The following is a 14,437-nucleotide window of genomic DNA, read 5'->3' as shown; positions in this document are numbered from 1 at the left end:
CTAATCACTAGCATAGATATAGTTTAACCAGGCTAATCGCTAGCATAGATATAGTTTAACCAGGCTAATCGCTAGCATAGATATAGTTTAACCAGGCTAATCGCTAGCATAGATATAGTTTAACCAGGCTAATCGCTAGCATAGATATAGTTTAACCAGGCTAATCGCTAGCATAGATGTAGTTTAACCAGGCTAATCGCTAGCATAGATAGAGTTTAACCAGGCTAATCACTAGCATAGATAGAGTTTAACCAGGCTAATCGCTAGCATAGATATAGTTTAACCAGGCTAATCGCTAGCATAGATAGAGTTTAACCAGGCTAATCGCTAGCATAGATGTAGTTTAACCAGGCTAATCGCTAGCATAGATAGAGTTTAACCAGGCTAATCACTAGCATAGATAGAGTTTAACCAGGCTAATCGCTAGCATAGATATAGTTTAACCAGGCTAATCGCTAGCATAGATAGAGTTTAACCAGGCTAATCGCTAGCATAGATATAGTTTAACCAGGCTAATCGCTAGCATAGATATAGTTTAACCAGGCTAATCACTAGCATAGATATAGTTTAACCAGGCTAATCACTAGCATAGATATAGTTTAATCAGGCTAATCACTAGCATAGATATAGTTTAACCAGGCTAATCACTAGCATATATATAGTTTAACCAGGCTAATCACTAGCATAGATATAGTTTAACCAGGCTAATCACTAGCATATATATAGTTTAACCAGGCTAATCACTAGCATAGATATAGTTTAACCAGGCTAATCACTAGCATAGATATAGTTTAACCAGGCTAATCGCTAGCATAGATATAGTTTAACCAGGCTAATCACTAGCATGGATATAGTTTAACCAGGCTAATCGCTAGCATAGATATAGTTTAACCAGGCTAATCGCTAGCATAGATATAGTTTAACCAGGCTAATCACTAGCATAGATATAGTTTAACCAGGCTAATCGCTAGCATAGATATAGTTTAACCAGGCTAATCACTAGCATAGATATAGTTTAACCAGGCTAATCACTAGCATAGATATAGTTTAACCAGGCTAATCACTAGCATAGATATAGTTTAACCAGGCTAATCACTAGCATAGATATAGTTTAACCAGGCTAATCGCTAGCATAGATAGAGTTTAACCAGGCTAATCACTAGCATAGATATATAGTTTAACCAGGCTAATCACTAGCATAGATATATAGTTTAACCAGGCTAATCACTAGCATAGATATAGTTTAACCAGGCTAATCACTAGCATAGATAATGAGCTCCTCCCACATGTCAGACTAATGATGCCTCAGGTAGTTGTACAAACATCACAAATCACATTTTCATCAGATAATGACCATCATTTACACACAGTGGCTTTTGTAGCGTTTAAGGCTTATTTAACCGTGACTCAGGCTGGACTTCCACAGTGACTCCCCAGGTACAAGTTGTAACAACTCACCTTTGATAACCTGCCTAACTAGCTTTAGTAAACGCTGAAGTAAATCAAACCTTTAACTGAGAAGCTGTTAGAAAGTGTGTAAAGTTATAATGTCCGCACCTCTGGAGTGTCAGCAGCTGTTCTAATGTCCGCACCTCTGGAGTGTCAGCAGCTGTTCTAATGTCCGCACCTCTGGAGTGTCAGCAGCTGTTCTAATGTCCGCACCTCTGGAGCTGATCAGGCGATGACAGGGCGGTTCTGTGACTTTGAGAAGCTTTGAAACACTTTACAAGGAAGGAAATGTTCAGGAAGAGCGAAGTTCAGATGCGAAGTCTGAGCCAATCAGAAGCCAGGGATTCAGCTGTGGGCGGGGCCTGTGCCTGTTTATTTTACTACTGAGCACGTGACCAGGACAGGATATGACAGGAGGAGATACAAGTCATTACTGTGTGTATATGTAAGTATATATATATACATATATATATATGTATATATATATATATACATATATATACATATATATATATATACATATATATATATATACATATATATATATATATACACATTTGTTTATTGTGGCCCAATAAACAAATGTGGTTCTTTGTTGCAGTGCAATTTGAAAATGTTTGAATAAAATGATATAAATTCAAAGTTGACACAGACACAAGTGTTGGACTATCTGACTCAGACATGATAAACCTCTATATGAAGCAGATCACATGACGTGGCCTGTTTTTATTTCTTTTGCAAACTACTCCTGGTATTATTACGCCTTACAATATAGTTCCCCCTTTTATCCGCTTAGAAAATCCACATTGTTTAGTTTTGTGTAATTATACTTTGTAGTGGAACACTTCACGTAACCATATTTAAATAGGGGAAACGTGGAAGAGCTTGGTAGCTTCTATCTTGACCTGTTTTGGAGCTATAGAGGAGAGAGGGAGAGGCTAAATGCTAACGCCGTCTGCGCTGTGTTTACGTGACTGAAGATCAGACAGGTCCTAAAGAACTCGGCACAGCTCAGGTAAGAACATATCTACGTATGGAAAAACGCTGGACTGTTCCTTTAAAGGGACTAGATGCTAATTAGTCATTTTATACTCACTACTGCCACCTCAGGTCATACGTGTAACTGCAGGTTCTATATTAAGCTCGTGCATGACGGCACTTCTGACGCGAAGTAACACCTTTCTGAGTGACAGGGCAGGATTTTAGAGGCAGTTGTGGTGAACAGGTCTGAGCTCGTTCTACACATGAGGACATGGAGGAACATGTGGGGGAGGAAAATACTCCATCTTTAAACTCCGTATAGTCCCTTTAAGGAAGAACACAAGGCAGCGCGATGGAAACGAGGAAATGAAAGTCAGCTCCTGTCAGAGCTTCACCTCCTCTAAGCTCACCCGCGCCCCGGGCACAAGATCTGGCCCTTTGAAACTTTAAAACAAGTTTGAAACTTTAAAGCCACACCGCGGAGAATTTTACCCAAAAAACAAAATTGAAACACAAGCTTTTTTTTTATTGAAAAACACCTCAAACAAACACGTGGTTTTGCTGTGAGCGGCTCAGCTCACACACAGACAGGACATGACTTTACCGGAGTGGGGGCGTCTCCAGCTCGTTTCCATGGAGATGTGACTAAAGTCAGGTTCGGTCCTCATCCAAATCCATTCTCTGATGACCCACTGCAGAAAAGCCTTTTCTGTGTCGAGCAGGTCATTAGAAACATGTTTTGTACTGATGGAAACAGTACAGTCCAAAATGTTACGCAGTGCGACTTTAACTAGAACTTTTACACTTTTAAACTCAGTGCATTTTTGCTGAGTTTGTCAAAAAGGTGTTGATCTGATGAAGACTTTAGTGACGTTACGATATATTGTGGCTTAAATACAAGTTGAATAATAAAACAGAGCTGTGAACACATTTATAACACAACTGAATAAGAGCGACAGATTCTACGACAAACTGTGCTACTTTTCTTCTCCAGCGTTTTCGAGTCGGTCGTCGATCAGCTGCAGTTCTGTTGTTTGGACGTGTGTGGCCTCGATGAGCAAAGCCGGTAAACTGGAGGCGCCGAACTGAAGAGGGCGACACAAAGAGAAGAAGAAGAAGTCAATACAACACAGAGAGATTAAAACAGACTGTACATACAACCAGAATGTCTGTTTTAGTCTTTCTAACATAAATCAGCCCAAAGCGAGTCCGCACCGTTTCCTTGTCCTCCGGGTGCTTCCGCCGGTGCTTCAGGTAGCGTGCGTTGAGCTCTCGAATGTTGTGGAGGAACGTTTTGCTTCGTTTCAAATCCTCCGACTTTTGCTCCAGCTCAGATTTCTCCTTTTGCAGAAGCCACAGCCGTCGCTCCGATCTGGAAATAACACATTCAGCCGTTCGTTAAAAGCTGCCGAACTCGCCAGGACCAGATTCACTCGGATTATTCACACCTCGTTAGTTTGCACCATTTGAGCAGTTTGGAATGAATATAATGCATGATTCAGCTACATTAAACTACTTCTTCTTAAAACTTGAAGGATAAAGGAAGATAAAAGCATTTCAGCCTGGATTTCATCCTCACAGCAAGAGTGAGTGAAGCAGTTTGAATAAGGCTCAAAACAGAAATTATCAAGACATTTGTAATGCTGTGATGCGATATTTTAAAGCCACGAAGTCTTAGACAAAACTAGCAACTTTTTAACAAAAGAATGTGGTCAATTTCAGGCAATATTATTATTATTTTTTAATTAATTTACCAGAATTTAGCTATTTTTGATGAACTTGTACAGTTAAAATGTTGAATAACGTCATAATTTTCCTATAAATTTAGATTTAATGCCAGTTTAAATTCGGGATGCACCGATTACACATGCTTGTACTCATTAATGGGGTCCCGATACCAGAAACCGATACCACCTGACGTGGCCGGGGCTCCAAGAAAACAGCAACAAACTGGAGAATTGTTTGGTGGAAACACAATAATCCACATAGAGCTGACTTTATTACAGACGACTCTCCCTAAACCAGAGTCTGAGCTGGATTTAACCAGAGCTAAATGTTGTTAGCGCTGCAGCGTCTGCAGAGTTTACAAGATACTGGCTAATGATGCTAATGTTGCTAACTAGCCGCTAACTCGTGACTAACAGTTCTGGCGATTCTTACGCTGTTTTATGCCCAGAGGTTTATTCATCTGAAAAACCAACCCAGCGACTACAAAGTCCTCAGAAAAGAGAGATTTATCTGCAGTAATAAGTAACATCTCAATACTATTGTCAAATAAAAACACATAAATGAATAAAGCACAAGCACTGAGGAGCTTTTGGACATGAGCTGTTCTGTCTGTGACAGACAGTGTAATAAACATTAAATAATATACAAACATATGATGATATTGAACAAACATATTAAAACGGCATCTGTACAATTCTGATAAAACTTCTCTTAAAAGTGTCGCCGACTTTACTCAAGGAAATGTAAATGTGTAAATTAACTAATTACAAAACAATCTGCTGTGAAAAAGTCTGTAAACCGTCTGTTCACTTCAGAAAGTCTGTTAAAGAAAATGCCTTGTACTCGTATCGGTATCGGCAAGTACTTCAATCAAAGTACTCGTATCGGATTTAGAAAAAGTGCATCCCTAGTGTAAATCTAATCTAATGCTTTTTAAACCGAGCACATTTACTCCAGTTTGTTTTCACCCAAATCTACTTTCAAAGCTTCTTGAAAAAGTGTCAAAATAGTGACAAACAAAAGAGGAAGGAAATGCAACAAAAATGTGTGACGATAACGCAACAAAAAAGCAACAGAAAAGTGACAAAAAATAATTAAAGTTTTAAAAAAGGCGACAACGTGAGGAAAACGATCCTTTTAGAACTGAGATCACCTCATGACATCAGCAGGTGGGCCCGAGTGTTTCGAACTCTTGATAAACAAACAAACCACGTTCTTGAACTCGTTACTGGCAAATAAGTAAAACATGATTTTGTCCTCACTTTATGAGCTCGTTCTTGGCGTCCAAAAGTCTCTGTCTCTTGGTGTGGATCGCTGAGGCCGTCTTAACAAAACAGAAAAGGTTTAGAGTAAACACGGTTCAACAAAACAGAAAAGGTTTAGAGTAAACACGGTTCAACAAAACAGAAAAGGTTTAGAGAAAACACGGTTCAACAAAACAGAAAAGGTTTAGAGTAAACACGGTTCAACAAAACAGAAAAGGTTTAGAGAAAACACGGTTCAACAAAACAGAAAAGGTTTAGAGTAAACACGGTTCAACAAAACAGAAAAGGTTTAGAGTAAACACGGTTCAACAAAACAGAAAAGGTTTAGAGAAAACACGGTTCTGCAGCTCGTCTGGGTCAGAGTGAAGCTGCTGATGCGTCACCTTAGAGTTTTCTCTGGTCAAAGACTTCAGCCGTTTGTTGGAGGAGATCTGGAGGAAAACATGTCATGAAAACAAAATCTTCAGAAAATCTTCAGAAATATTCAATCAAACTGGGGAATGAGGGGAAATAGACAGGAAAGTTTTAAGTGCAAGTTTCTCATGTATTTGATGCAGTTTTTTGTGTTGTTGCTTTTCCTGCAAGTCACCGTCGCTCTTTTGCAGAGTTTTGGACGTTTTTATGTCGTGTTCTCGACTTTCTTTAAGGTTTTTTTGTTGCGTTTTTGTGGCTTTTTCATCACATTCAGTCCTATGTTTGTCGCTCTTTTGCCTCTAAATTTCGGTAAAGCCAAACTGGAGACCATGTGCTGGGTTAAAGCGCGGGTTAAGGGGCTAAACAGCTGAAGGAAACAAAAAGACCAGCGCCCTCATATTGCATTTCCCCTTCAGAACCACCAGAGGGCCTCGTGAGACCGCGGTTTCAGAACGAACCTGCTCTGTGAGTTGTTCTTCCACATTCGAGGCAAAAAAGTCCAGAGCCTTCTTCACGGCGCTGGACTCCACCGTCTCCCTGAAATCATTCAACACTGTTATTGAATAAAGTGTGTGAAATGGGGCTGAATTAATGAATAAATGAACTGACTTGTATTGTTGGAAGAAGTCCAAGAACTCGTCCAGAACCACGTCCAGCGCTGTGACGCCCGATCGCTTCACTTTCCTCCGTCTCCCTTTGTCAGGCTGGGATCCACTGCCTTCAGCGAGGAAAAGATACGAAAAGATACGAAAAGATACGAAAAGATACGAAAAGATACGAAAAGATACGAAAAGATACGAAAAGATACGAAAAGATACAAAAAGATACGAAAAGATACGAAAAGATACGAAAAGATACGAAAAGATACGAAAAGATACGAAAAGATACGAAAAGATACGAAAAGATACGAAAAGATACGAAAAGATACGAAAAGATACGAAAAGATACGAAAAGATACGAAAAGATACCAAAAGATACCAAAAGATACGAAAAGATACGAAAAGATACGAAAAGATACGAAAAGATACGAAAAGATACGAAAAGATACGAAAAGATACCAAAAGATACGAAAAGATACGAAAAGATACGAAAAGATACCAAAAGATACGAAAAGATACCAAAAGATACGAAAAGATACCAAAAGATACGAAAAGATACGAAAAGATACCAAAAGATACGAAAAGATACGAAAAGATACGAAAAGATACGAAAAGATACCAAAAGATACGAAAAGATACGAAAAGATACCAAAAGATACCAAAAGATACGAAAAGATACGAAAAGATACGAAAAGATACGAAAAGATACGAAAAGATACGAAAAGATACGAAAAGATACGAAAAGATACCAAAAGATATGAAAAGATACCAAAAGATACGAAAAGATACCAAAAGATACGAAAAGATACCAAAAGATACGCCTGATTAACCGCAGTGAAATGACAGGAGGATAATACCCGTCTAAATGTCGTCCAAACAGGCAATAAACATCCAAAACAGGTCAGAAAGAAGAATAAAGCGGGACTACAACCAGGACTTAAAGTGAAAAAAAATCCTGAGCCTGAACTTTCTGTGGCTCAACCAGGACTTTTACCGATACTCCTTATCGATCCGGGACTTTAACGGTTCTCTTATCAGTACTTTACAAGAAAAAAAGCATTAGATAGAGGCTACTGTATATAGGCAATGTAGCCTAGGCCAATATTTTTTTATTACACATTTACTCTACATTTGGACCTAATTTATTTCCAATTTGTGTAAACACTTAATATATGGGAGGTAAAATACAAGATACAAAATCTAGTAAAAGTAAAGTAAAGTGTCATACATGTTTGTTAATCAGGCTGTTAGATTTGGCTGGAGCTATTGGGACTGAGCCTAAAGGAAAACTGCTGTAAAATAATGACCTGGAGCCACTTTCAGCTTGTGTCCAGTGGGTCAACACCGGCTCACACTGACACGTGTGCGCGTTCACGCCACTGTGTGCGTCGTTTGCGGAACAAACACACTCACATCTGGTCTTTGTGACGAGGCTCTGTTCAATACGTAGGCGTTACGTTTCCCTTTTAACAGCGGGTTAGCGGCAGCAGCTCGGGGGGGTTTTATAGCATGTGTCTTTCCCGTGCACACCTGTCTCACCGTGCACACCTGTCTCACCGTGCACACCTGTCTCACCGTGCACACCTGTCTCACGGCTGCAGAAGGAGGCACGGGGCGGGTCCGACACCGGGCTCTGGTGCGGGGCACCGGGGATGGACAGATCCAATGCAGGGAATGAATTCATGAGAGCGACAGAGCCTTTTAGTGGTTATTTTAGCGCGGGTGATGCGACCCCGTTAGCCCGACTGTTCTCACAGAATAAGTAAATAATCTCACTGTGGATCAGTCGTAGAACCTGCTGCTCTTCAACTCTTTATTCGATGATTCTCACTCGTCTGGTCATAGCGTCCATTTGGACAAACTTAACCCATAACAAAAGGCCTATCTTCACCTGCCCATCGCCGCTTCTTCTACGTGTCTAAAGTTGTAAATAAGCATTAACACCACCTACAGCATCCGCTTGGCAGTTGTTTTGGCTTCAGAGGAATCACGTAACAGCGAGGCTGTGTGTGAGATGCATTCACGGACCGTGAGAAATGCGGGAAAAGCGAGTTTTTCACAAATGCACAGAAAAACGGGACAAATAATTTGCTTGCGCCAGAGGCCGGACCTGCTCTCAAGCCGGAAATACTTTAAGCCCTGTACAACTAAACTACACCAGGATCATCTGAAGTCTGACCTTTAAACTAAGAAAGAGAAGTTCGCTTTTACCTGAGGACTTTCTGGATTTGTCAGAGGAGGATGTTCTGGATCTGGTTGGACCAAAACCTTTGGCTTTATGTTTCTTCGGACTTGGTTTCTGATTTACAAAATTAAAGAATTATTTTATTTTGTGAGAATCAAGCAACAACATCCACAAGGATGTTAGGTAGTAAGGTCTGTGTTAAACTTATGCAAGCACAAAATCAGCCTGAACTGTTGTGAGTTTAAATATGAAGCAGGAAGTGAGAGCTCGTACCCAGCTTCCCTCGTCGTCAGATGTGAACACGTCTCTGCGGGTCTGAGGAGAAACGCCTCCGTCTGACGCCTCCTGAAGAGAAGTGACTGTGAGTGAAGACATGCTGTTTTCTTTCTATTCCAGGGAGCGACTTATCGTATCTTAGAGTCAGCAGAGATAACAGTAACTAAGTACTTGGTAACGGATTACTGTAACCGGATTACTAGTAATCTAACGCGTTACTCTTTCCAAACAAGTAATCAGAGTTAAGTTACTTTTCCAAATCACTGCGAGTTACTATTTTGTCATTTTCCCTTCTTTCTTCTTTTTGCATCTCGGCGAGTGACGTGACATAATATGACGAGTCACGTGTTCAGCCTAAAAACACTAACACTGGAAATGTGTCACTTTTCTGAGTCTGCGTCACATTTGTTCATGTTACTGTGAAAATGCACTTCTAACAAATATAGTGTTGGTAAAAAGGTCCCTCCTGGAGCCGCCACCTTAGCGCGGTGGAGGAGGGTGGGGGGTGGAGGGTGGAGGGTGGAGGGTGGAGGGTGTGAGAGCCTGGATGATCCTGGAGCTCTGTTATCGGGGGTTCGTGCCCCTGTAGGGTCTCTCAGGGCAAACAGGTCCTGACGGGTCAGACACAGAGCGGGTCAGAAGCTCCTTATGAGAGACCAACAGGCCCGGTCAGAACCATGAGGCCGTCCTTCTGTGGACTCCCCACCTGCAGGGGGCGCCATAGGGGCTGGTGCAGTGTGATTTGGGCAACTCCAACGGCTCCTCCCACGACCCGGAGACGGACAAGTGGAAGAAAATGGATGGACGGTAAAAGGTTTGTCATTAGTGTGATGTGACGGTGGAGATGTTGTCGCCGCTGCTAAATGTCACCAATAAAGTAACTTGTTATTTAACTTAGTTACTTTTAAAATTAAGTAATCAGTAATAAGTTACTTTTTCAAGTAATCTGTGGCAACACTGATGGTCAGGATTGAGCTGACCTCATTCTTAGACATGATGTTGTTGAACCCGCTGTGGCCTCCCAGTGCGTTTACGACTGTGCTGTGGTGTTTTACCTGTGACTCTGGAGCGCTGGACCTCCCACTCTCTGTGTTTCACCTGTGACTCTGGACCTCCCACTCTCTGTGTTTCACCTGTGACTCTGGAGCTCTGGACCTCCCACTCTCTGTGTTTCACCTGTGACTCTGGAGCTCTGGACCTCCCACTCTCTGTGTTTCACCTGTGACTCTGGACCTCCCACTCTCTGTGTTTCACCTGTGACTCTGGAGCTCTGGACCTCCCACTCTCTGTGTTTTACCTGGACCTCCCACTCTCTGTGTTTTACCTGGACCTCCCACTCTCTGTGTTTTACCTGGACCTCCCACTCTCTGTGTTTTACCTGGACCTCCCACTCTCTGTGTTTTACCTGGACCTCCCACTCTCTGTGTTTCACCTGTGACTCTGGAGCTCCCACTCTCTGTGTTTCACCTGTGACTGGAGCTCTGGACCTCCCACTCTCTGTGTTTCACCTGTGACTCTGGACCTCCCACTCTCTGTGTTTCACCTGTGACTCTGGACCTCCCACTCTCTGTGTTTCACCTGTGACTGGAGCTCTGGACCTCCCACTCTCTGTGTTTCACCTGTGACTGGAGCTCTGGACCTCCCACTCTCTGTGTTTCACCTGTGACTCTGGACCTCCCACTCTCTGTGTTTCACCTGTGACTCTGGAGCCCTGGACCTCCCACTCTCTGTGTTTCACCTGTGACTCTGGAGCCCTGGACCTCCCACTCTCTGTGTTTCACCTGTGACTCTGGAGCCCTGGACCTCCCACTCTCTGTGTTTCACCTGTGACTCTGGAGCTCTGGACCTCCCACTCTCTGTGTTTCACCTGTGACTCTGGAGCTCTGGACCTCCCACTCTCTGTGTTTCACCTGGACCTCCCACTCTGTGTGTTTCACCTGTGACTCTGGACCTCCCACTCTCTGTGTTTCACCTGTGACTCTGGAGCTCTGGACCTCCCACTCTCTGTGTTTCACCTGTGACTCTGGAGCTCTGGACCTCCCACTCTCTGTGTTTCACCTGTGACTCTGGAGCTCTGGACCTCCCACTCTCTGTGTTTCACCTGTGACTCTGGAGCCCTGGACCTCCCACTCTCTGTGTTTCACCTGTGACTCTGGAGCCCTGGACCTCCCACTCTCTGTGTTTCACCTGTGACTCTGGAGCTCTGGACCTCCCACTCTCTGTGTTTCACCTGTGACTCTGGAGCTCTGGACCTCCCACTCTCTGTGTTTCACCTGTGACTCTGGACCTCCCACTCTCTGTGTTTCACCTGTGACTCTGGAGCGCTGGACCTCCCACTCTCTGTGTTTCACCTGTGACTCTGGACCTCCCACTCTCTGTGTTTCACCTGTGACTCTGGAGCTCTGGACCTCCCACTCTCTGTGTTTCACCTGGACCTCCCACTCTCTGTGTTTCACCTGTGACTCTGGAGCTCTGGACCTCCCACTCTCTGTGTTTCACCTGTGACTCTGGAGCTCTGGACCTCCCACTCTCTGCTCTGGACCTCCCACTCTCTGTGTTTTACCTGTGACTCTGGAGCTCTGGACCTCCCACTCTCTGTGTTTCACCTGGACCTCCCACTCTCTGTGTTTCACCTGTGACTCTGGAGCGCTGGACCTCCCACTCTCTGGCTCAGTTACTTTTTTCTTCTGCTTTTTTGCTGGTCTATTTTGGGGAAACACAGATCAAAAAATTCTTTGTCATCTAGTGTATTATTATCATCATGGCTGAACCACATAGAATGATTTAAAACGCACTCTGCTGCACCGACGTCTCCCGCGCGTTTCCTTTTCCCGGTTTTCTTTCGATCGACCGTCTTCGTATCAGGCTTTTTGCTGTTTTGTGAAGTCGACTTCTGTTTCTTCCCGTTTCCCTGCGGATTCGTAGCTTGTTCTGTGGACTTTTTCTGGACTCGTTTCTCCTCCGTCTGATCCAGCAAGTCGTCCTCCAGAGCCGTGCTGTGACGGATGTCGCCTAAAACAATATAAATCCACTGAAACAGCAGCACAAACCTGAGAGTTTCAGGAGGAGCTTCACATTTCACAGCAGACCATAATGAAAGCTCCAGTGTGATTGGCTCTTTGTTGTTTTGTATTTGGATGACCAGGACGTGTTGAAACATGTTTTAAACGTTTGGAAACTCACGTTGTTTTGTCTTTGGATGACCAGGACGACTGAAACATGTTTAAAATGTGTGGAAACTCACGTTGTTTTGTATTTGGATGACCAGGACGTGTTGAAACATGTTTTAAATGTTTGGAAACTCACGTTGTTTTGTATTTGGATGACCAGGACGTGTTGAAACATGTTTTAAATGTTTGGAAACTCACCGTTGTTTTGTCTTTGGATGACCAGGACGTGTTGAAACATGTTTTAAATGTTTGGAAACTCACCGTTGTTCTGTCTTTGGATGACCAGGACGTGTTGAAACATGATTTAAATGTGCAGAAACTCACGTTGTTTTGTCTTTGGATGACCAGGACGTGTTGAAACATGTTTTAAATGTTTGGAAACTCACTGTTGTTTTGTATTTGGATGACCAGGACGTATTGAAACATGTTTTAAATGTTTGGAAACTCACGTTGTTTTGTATTTGGATGACCAGGACGTACTGAAACATGTTTTAAATGTTTGGAAACTCACGTTGTTTTGTATTTGGATGACCAGGACGTGTTGAAACATGTTTTAAATGTTTGGAAACTCACGTTGTTTTGTATTTGGATGACCAGGACGTGTTGAAACATGTTTTAAATGTTTGGAAACTCACGTTGTTTTGTATTTGGATGACCAGGACGTGTTGAAACATGTTTTAAATGTTTGGAAACTCACGTTGTTTTGTATTTGGATGACCAGGACGTACTGAAACATGTTTTAAATGTTTGGAAACTCACGTTGTTTTGTCTTTGGATGACCAGGACGTACTGAAACATGTTTTAAATGTTTGGAAACTCACGTTGTTTTGTCTTTGGATGACCAGGACGTGTTGAAACATGTTTTAAATGTTTGGAAACTCATCGTTGTTTTGTATTTGGATGACCAGGACGTGTTGAAACATGTTTTAAATGTTTGGAAACTCACGTTGTTTTGTATTTGGATGACCAGGACGTGTTGAAACATGTTTTAAATGTTTGGAAACTCACTGTTGTTTTGTATTTGGATGACCAGGACGTACTGAAACATGTTTTAAATGTGTGGAAACTCACGTTGTTTTGTCTTTGGATGACCAGGACGTATTGAAACATGTTTTAAATGTTTGGAAACTCATCGTTGTTTTGTATTTGGATGACCAGGACGTGTTGAAACATGTTTTAAATGTTTGGAAACTCATCGTTGTTTTGTATTTGGATGACCAGGACGTGTTGAAACATGTTTTAAATGTTTGGAAACTCACGTTGTTTTGTCTTTGGATGACCAGGACGTGTTGAAACATGTTTTAAATGTTTGGAAACTCACGTTGTTTTGTCTTTGGATGACCAGGACGTATTGAAACATGTTTTAAATGTGTGGAAACTCACGTTGTTTTGTATTTGGATGACCAGGACGTATTGAAACATGTTTTAAATGTTTGGAAACTCACCGTTGTTTTGTATTTGGATGACCAGGACGTGTTGAAACATGTTTTAAATGTTTGGAAACTCACGTTGTTTTGTCTTTGGATGACCAGGACGTGTTGAAACATGTTTTAAATGTTAAACTCACGTTGTTTTGTATTTGGATGACCAGGACGTATTGAAACATGTTTTAAATGTTTGGAAACTCACGTTGTTTTGTCTTTGGATGACCAGGACGTGTTGAAACATGTTTTAAATGTTAAACTCACGTTGTTTTGTCTTTGGATGACCAGGACGTATTGAAACATGTTTTAAATGTTTGGAAACTCACGTTGTTTTGTATTTGGATGACCAGGACGTATTGAAACATGTTTTAAATGTTAAACTCACGTTGTTTTGTATTTGGATGACCAGGACGTGTTGAAACATGTTTTAAATGTTAAACTCACGTTGTTTTGTATTTGGATGACCAGGACGTATTGAAACATGATTTAAATGTTTGGAAACTCACGTTGTTTTGTATTTGGATGACCAGGACGTGTTGAAACATGATTTAAATGTTTGGAAACTCACGTTGTTTTGTCTTTGGATGACCAGGACGTATTGAAACATGTTTTAAATGTTTGGAAACTCACGTTGTTTTGTCTTTGGATGACCAGGACGTATTGAAACATGTTTTAAATGTTTGGAAACTCACGTTGTTTTGTCTTTGGATGACCAGGACGTATTGAAACATGTTTGAAATGTTTGGAAACTCACCGTTGTTTTGTATTTGGATGACCAGGACGTGTTGAAACATGATTTAAATGTTTGGAAACTCACCGTTGTTTTGTATTTGGATGACCAGGACGTGTTGAAACATGTTTTAAATGTTTGGAAACTCACCGTTGTTTTGTCTTTGGATGACCAGGACGTGTTGAAACATGTTTTAAATGTTTGGAAACTCACGTT

At 41.8% G+C, this 14,437-nt stretch overlaps 1 protein-coding gene across 1 annotated transcript; it reads right to left on the bottom strand.

The window, feature by feature from the left end:
* Positions 1-3,407: 3,407 nt before the first annotated feature.
* cenpu (centromere protein U) lies at positions 3,408-8,903 on the bottom strand (the record flags this gene model as incomplete). Its single annotated transcript, XM_079556551.1, has 8 exons — positions 3,408-3,515; positions 3,646-3,802; positions 5,421-5,482; positions 5,807-5,854; positions 6,296-6,374; positions 6,447-6,555; positions 8,648-8,735; positions 8,895-8,903. Coding segments are annotated over 8 exons (660 nt in total), but the record flags the coding sequence as incomplete, so codon positions are not given.
* Between the last annotated feature and the right edge of the window lie 5,534 nt (positions 8,904-14,437).

The sequence above is a fragment of the Gobius niger genome (assembly GCF_951799975.1).
Source record: "Gobius niger genome assembly, chromosome: 5".
NCBI lineage: Eukaryota > Metazoa > Chordata > Actinopteri > Gobiiformes > Gobiidae > Gobius > Gobius niger.
This window is presented reverse-complemented; position numbering and strand designations above follow the sequence as displayed.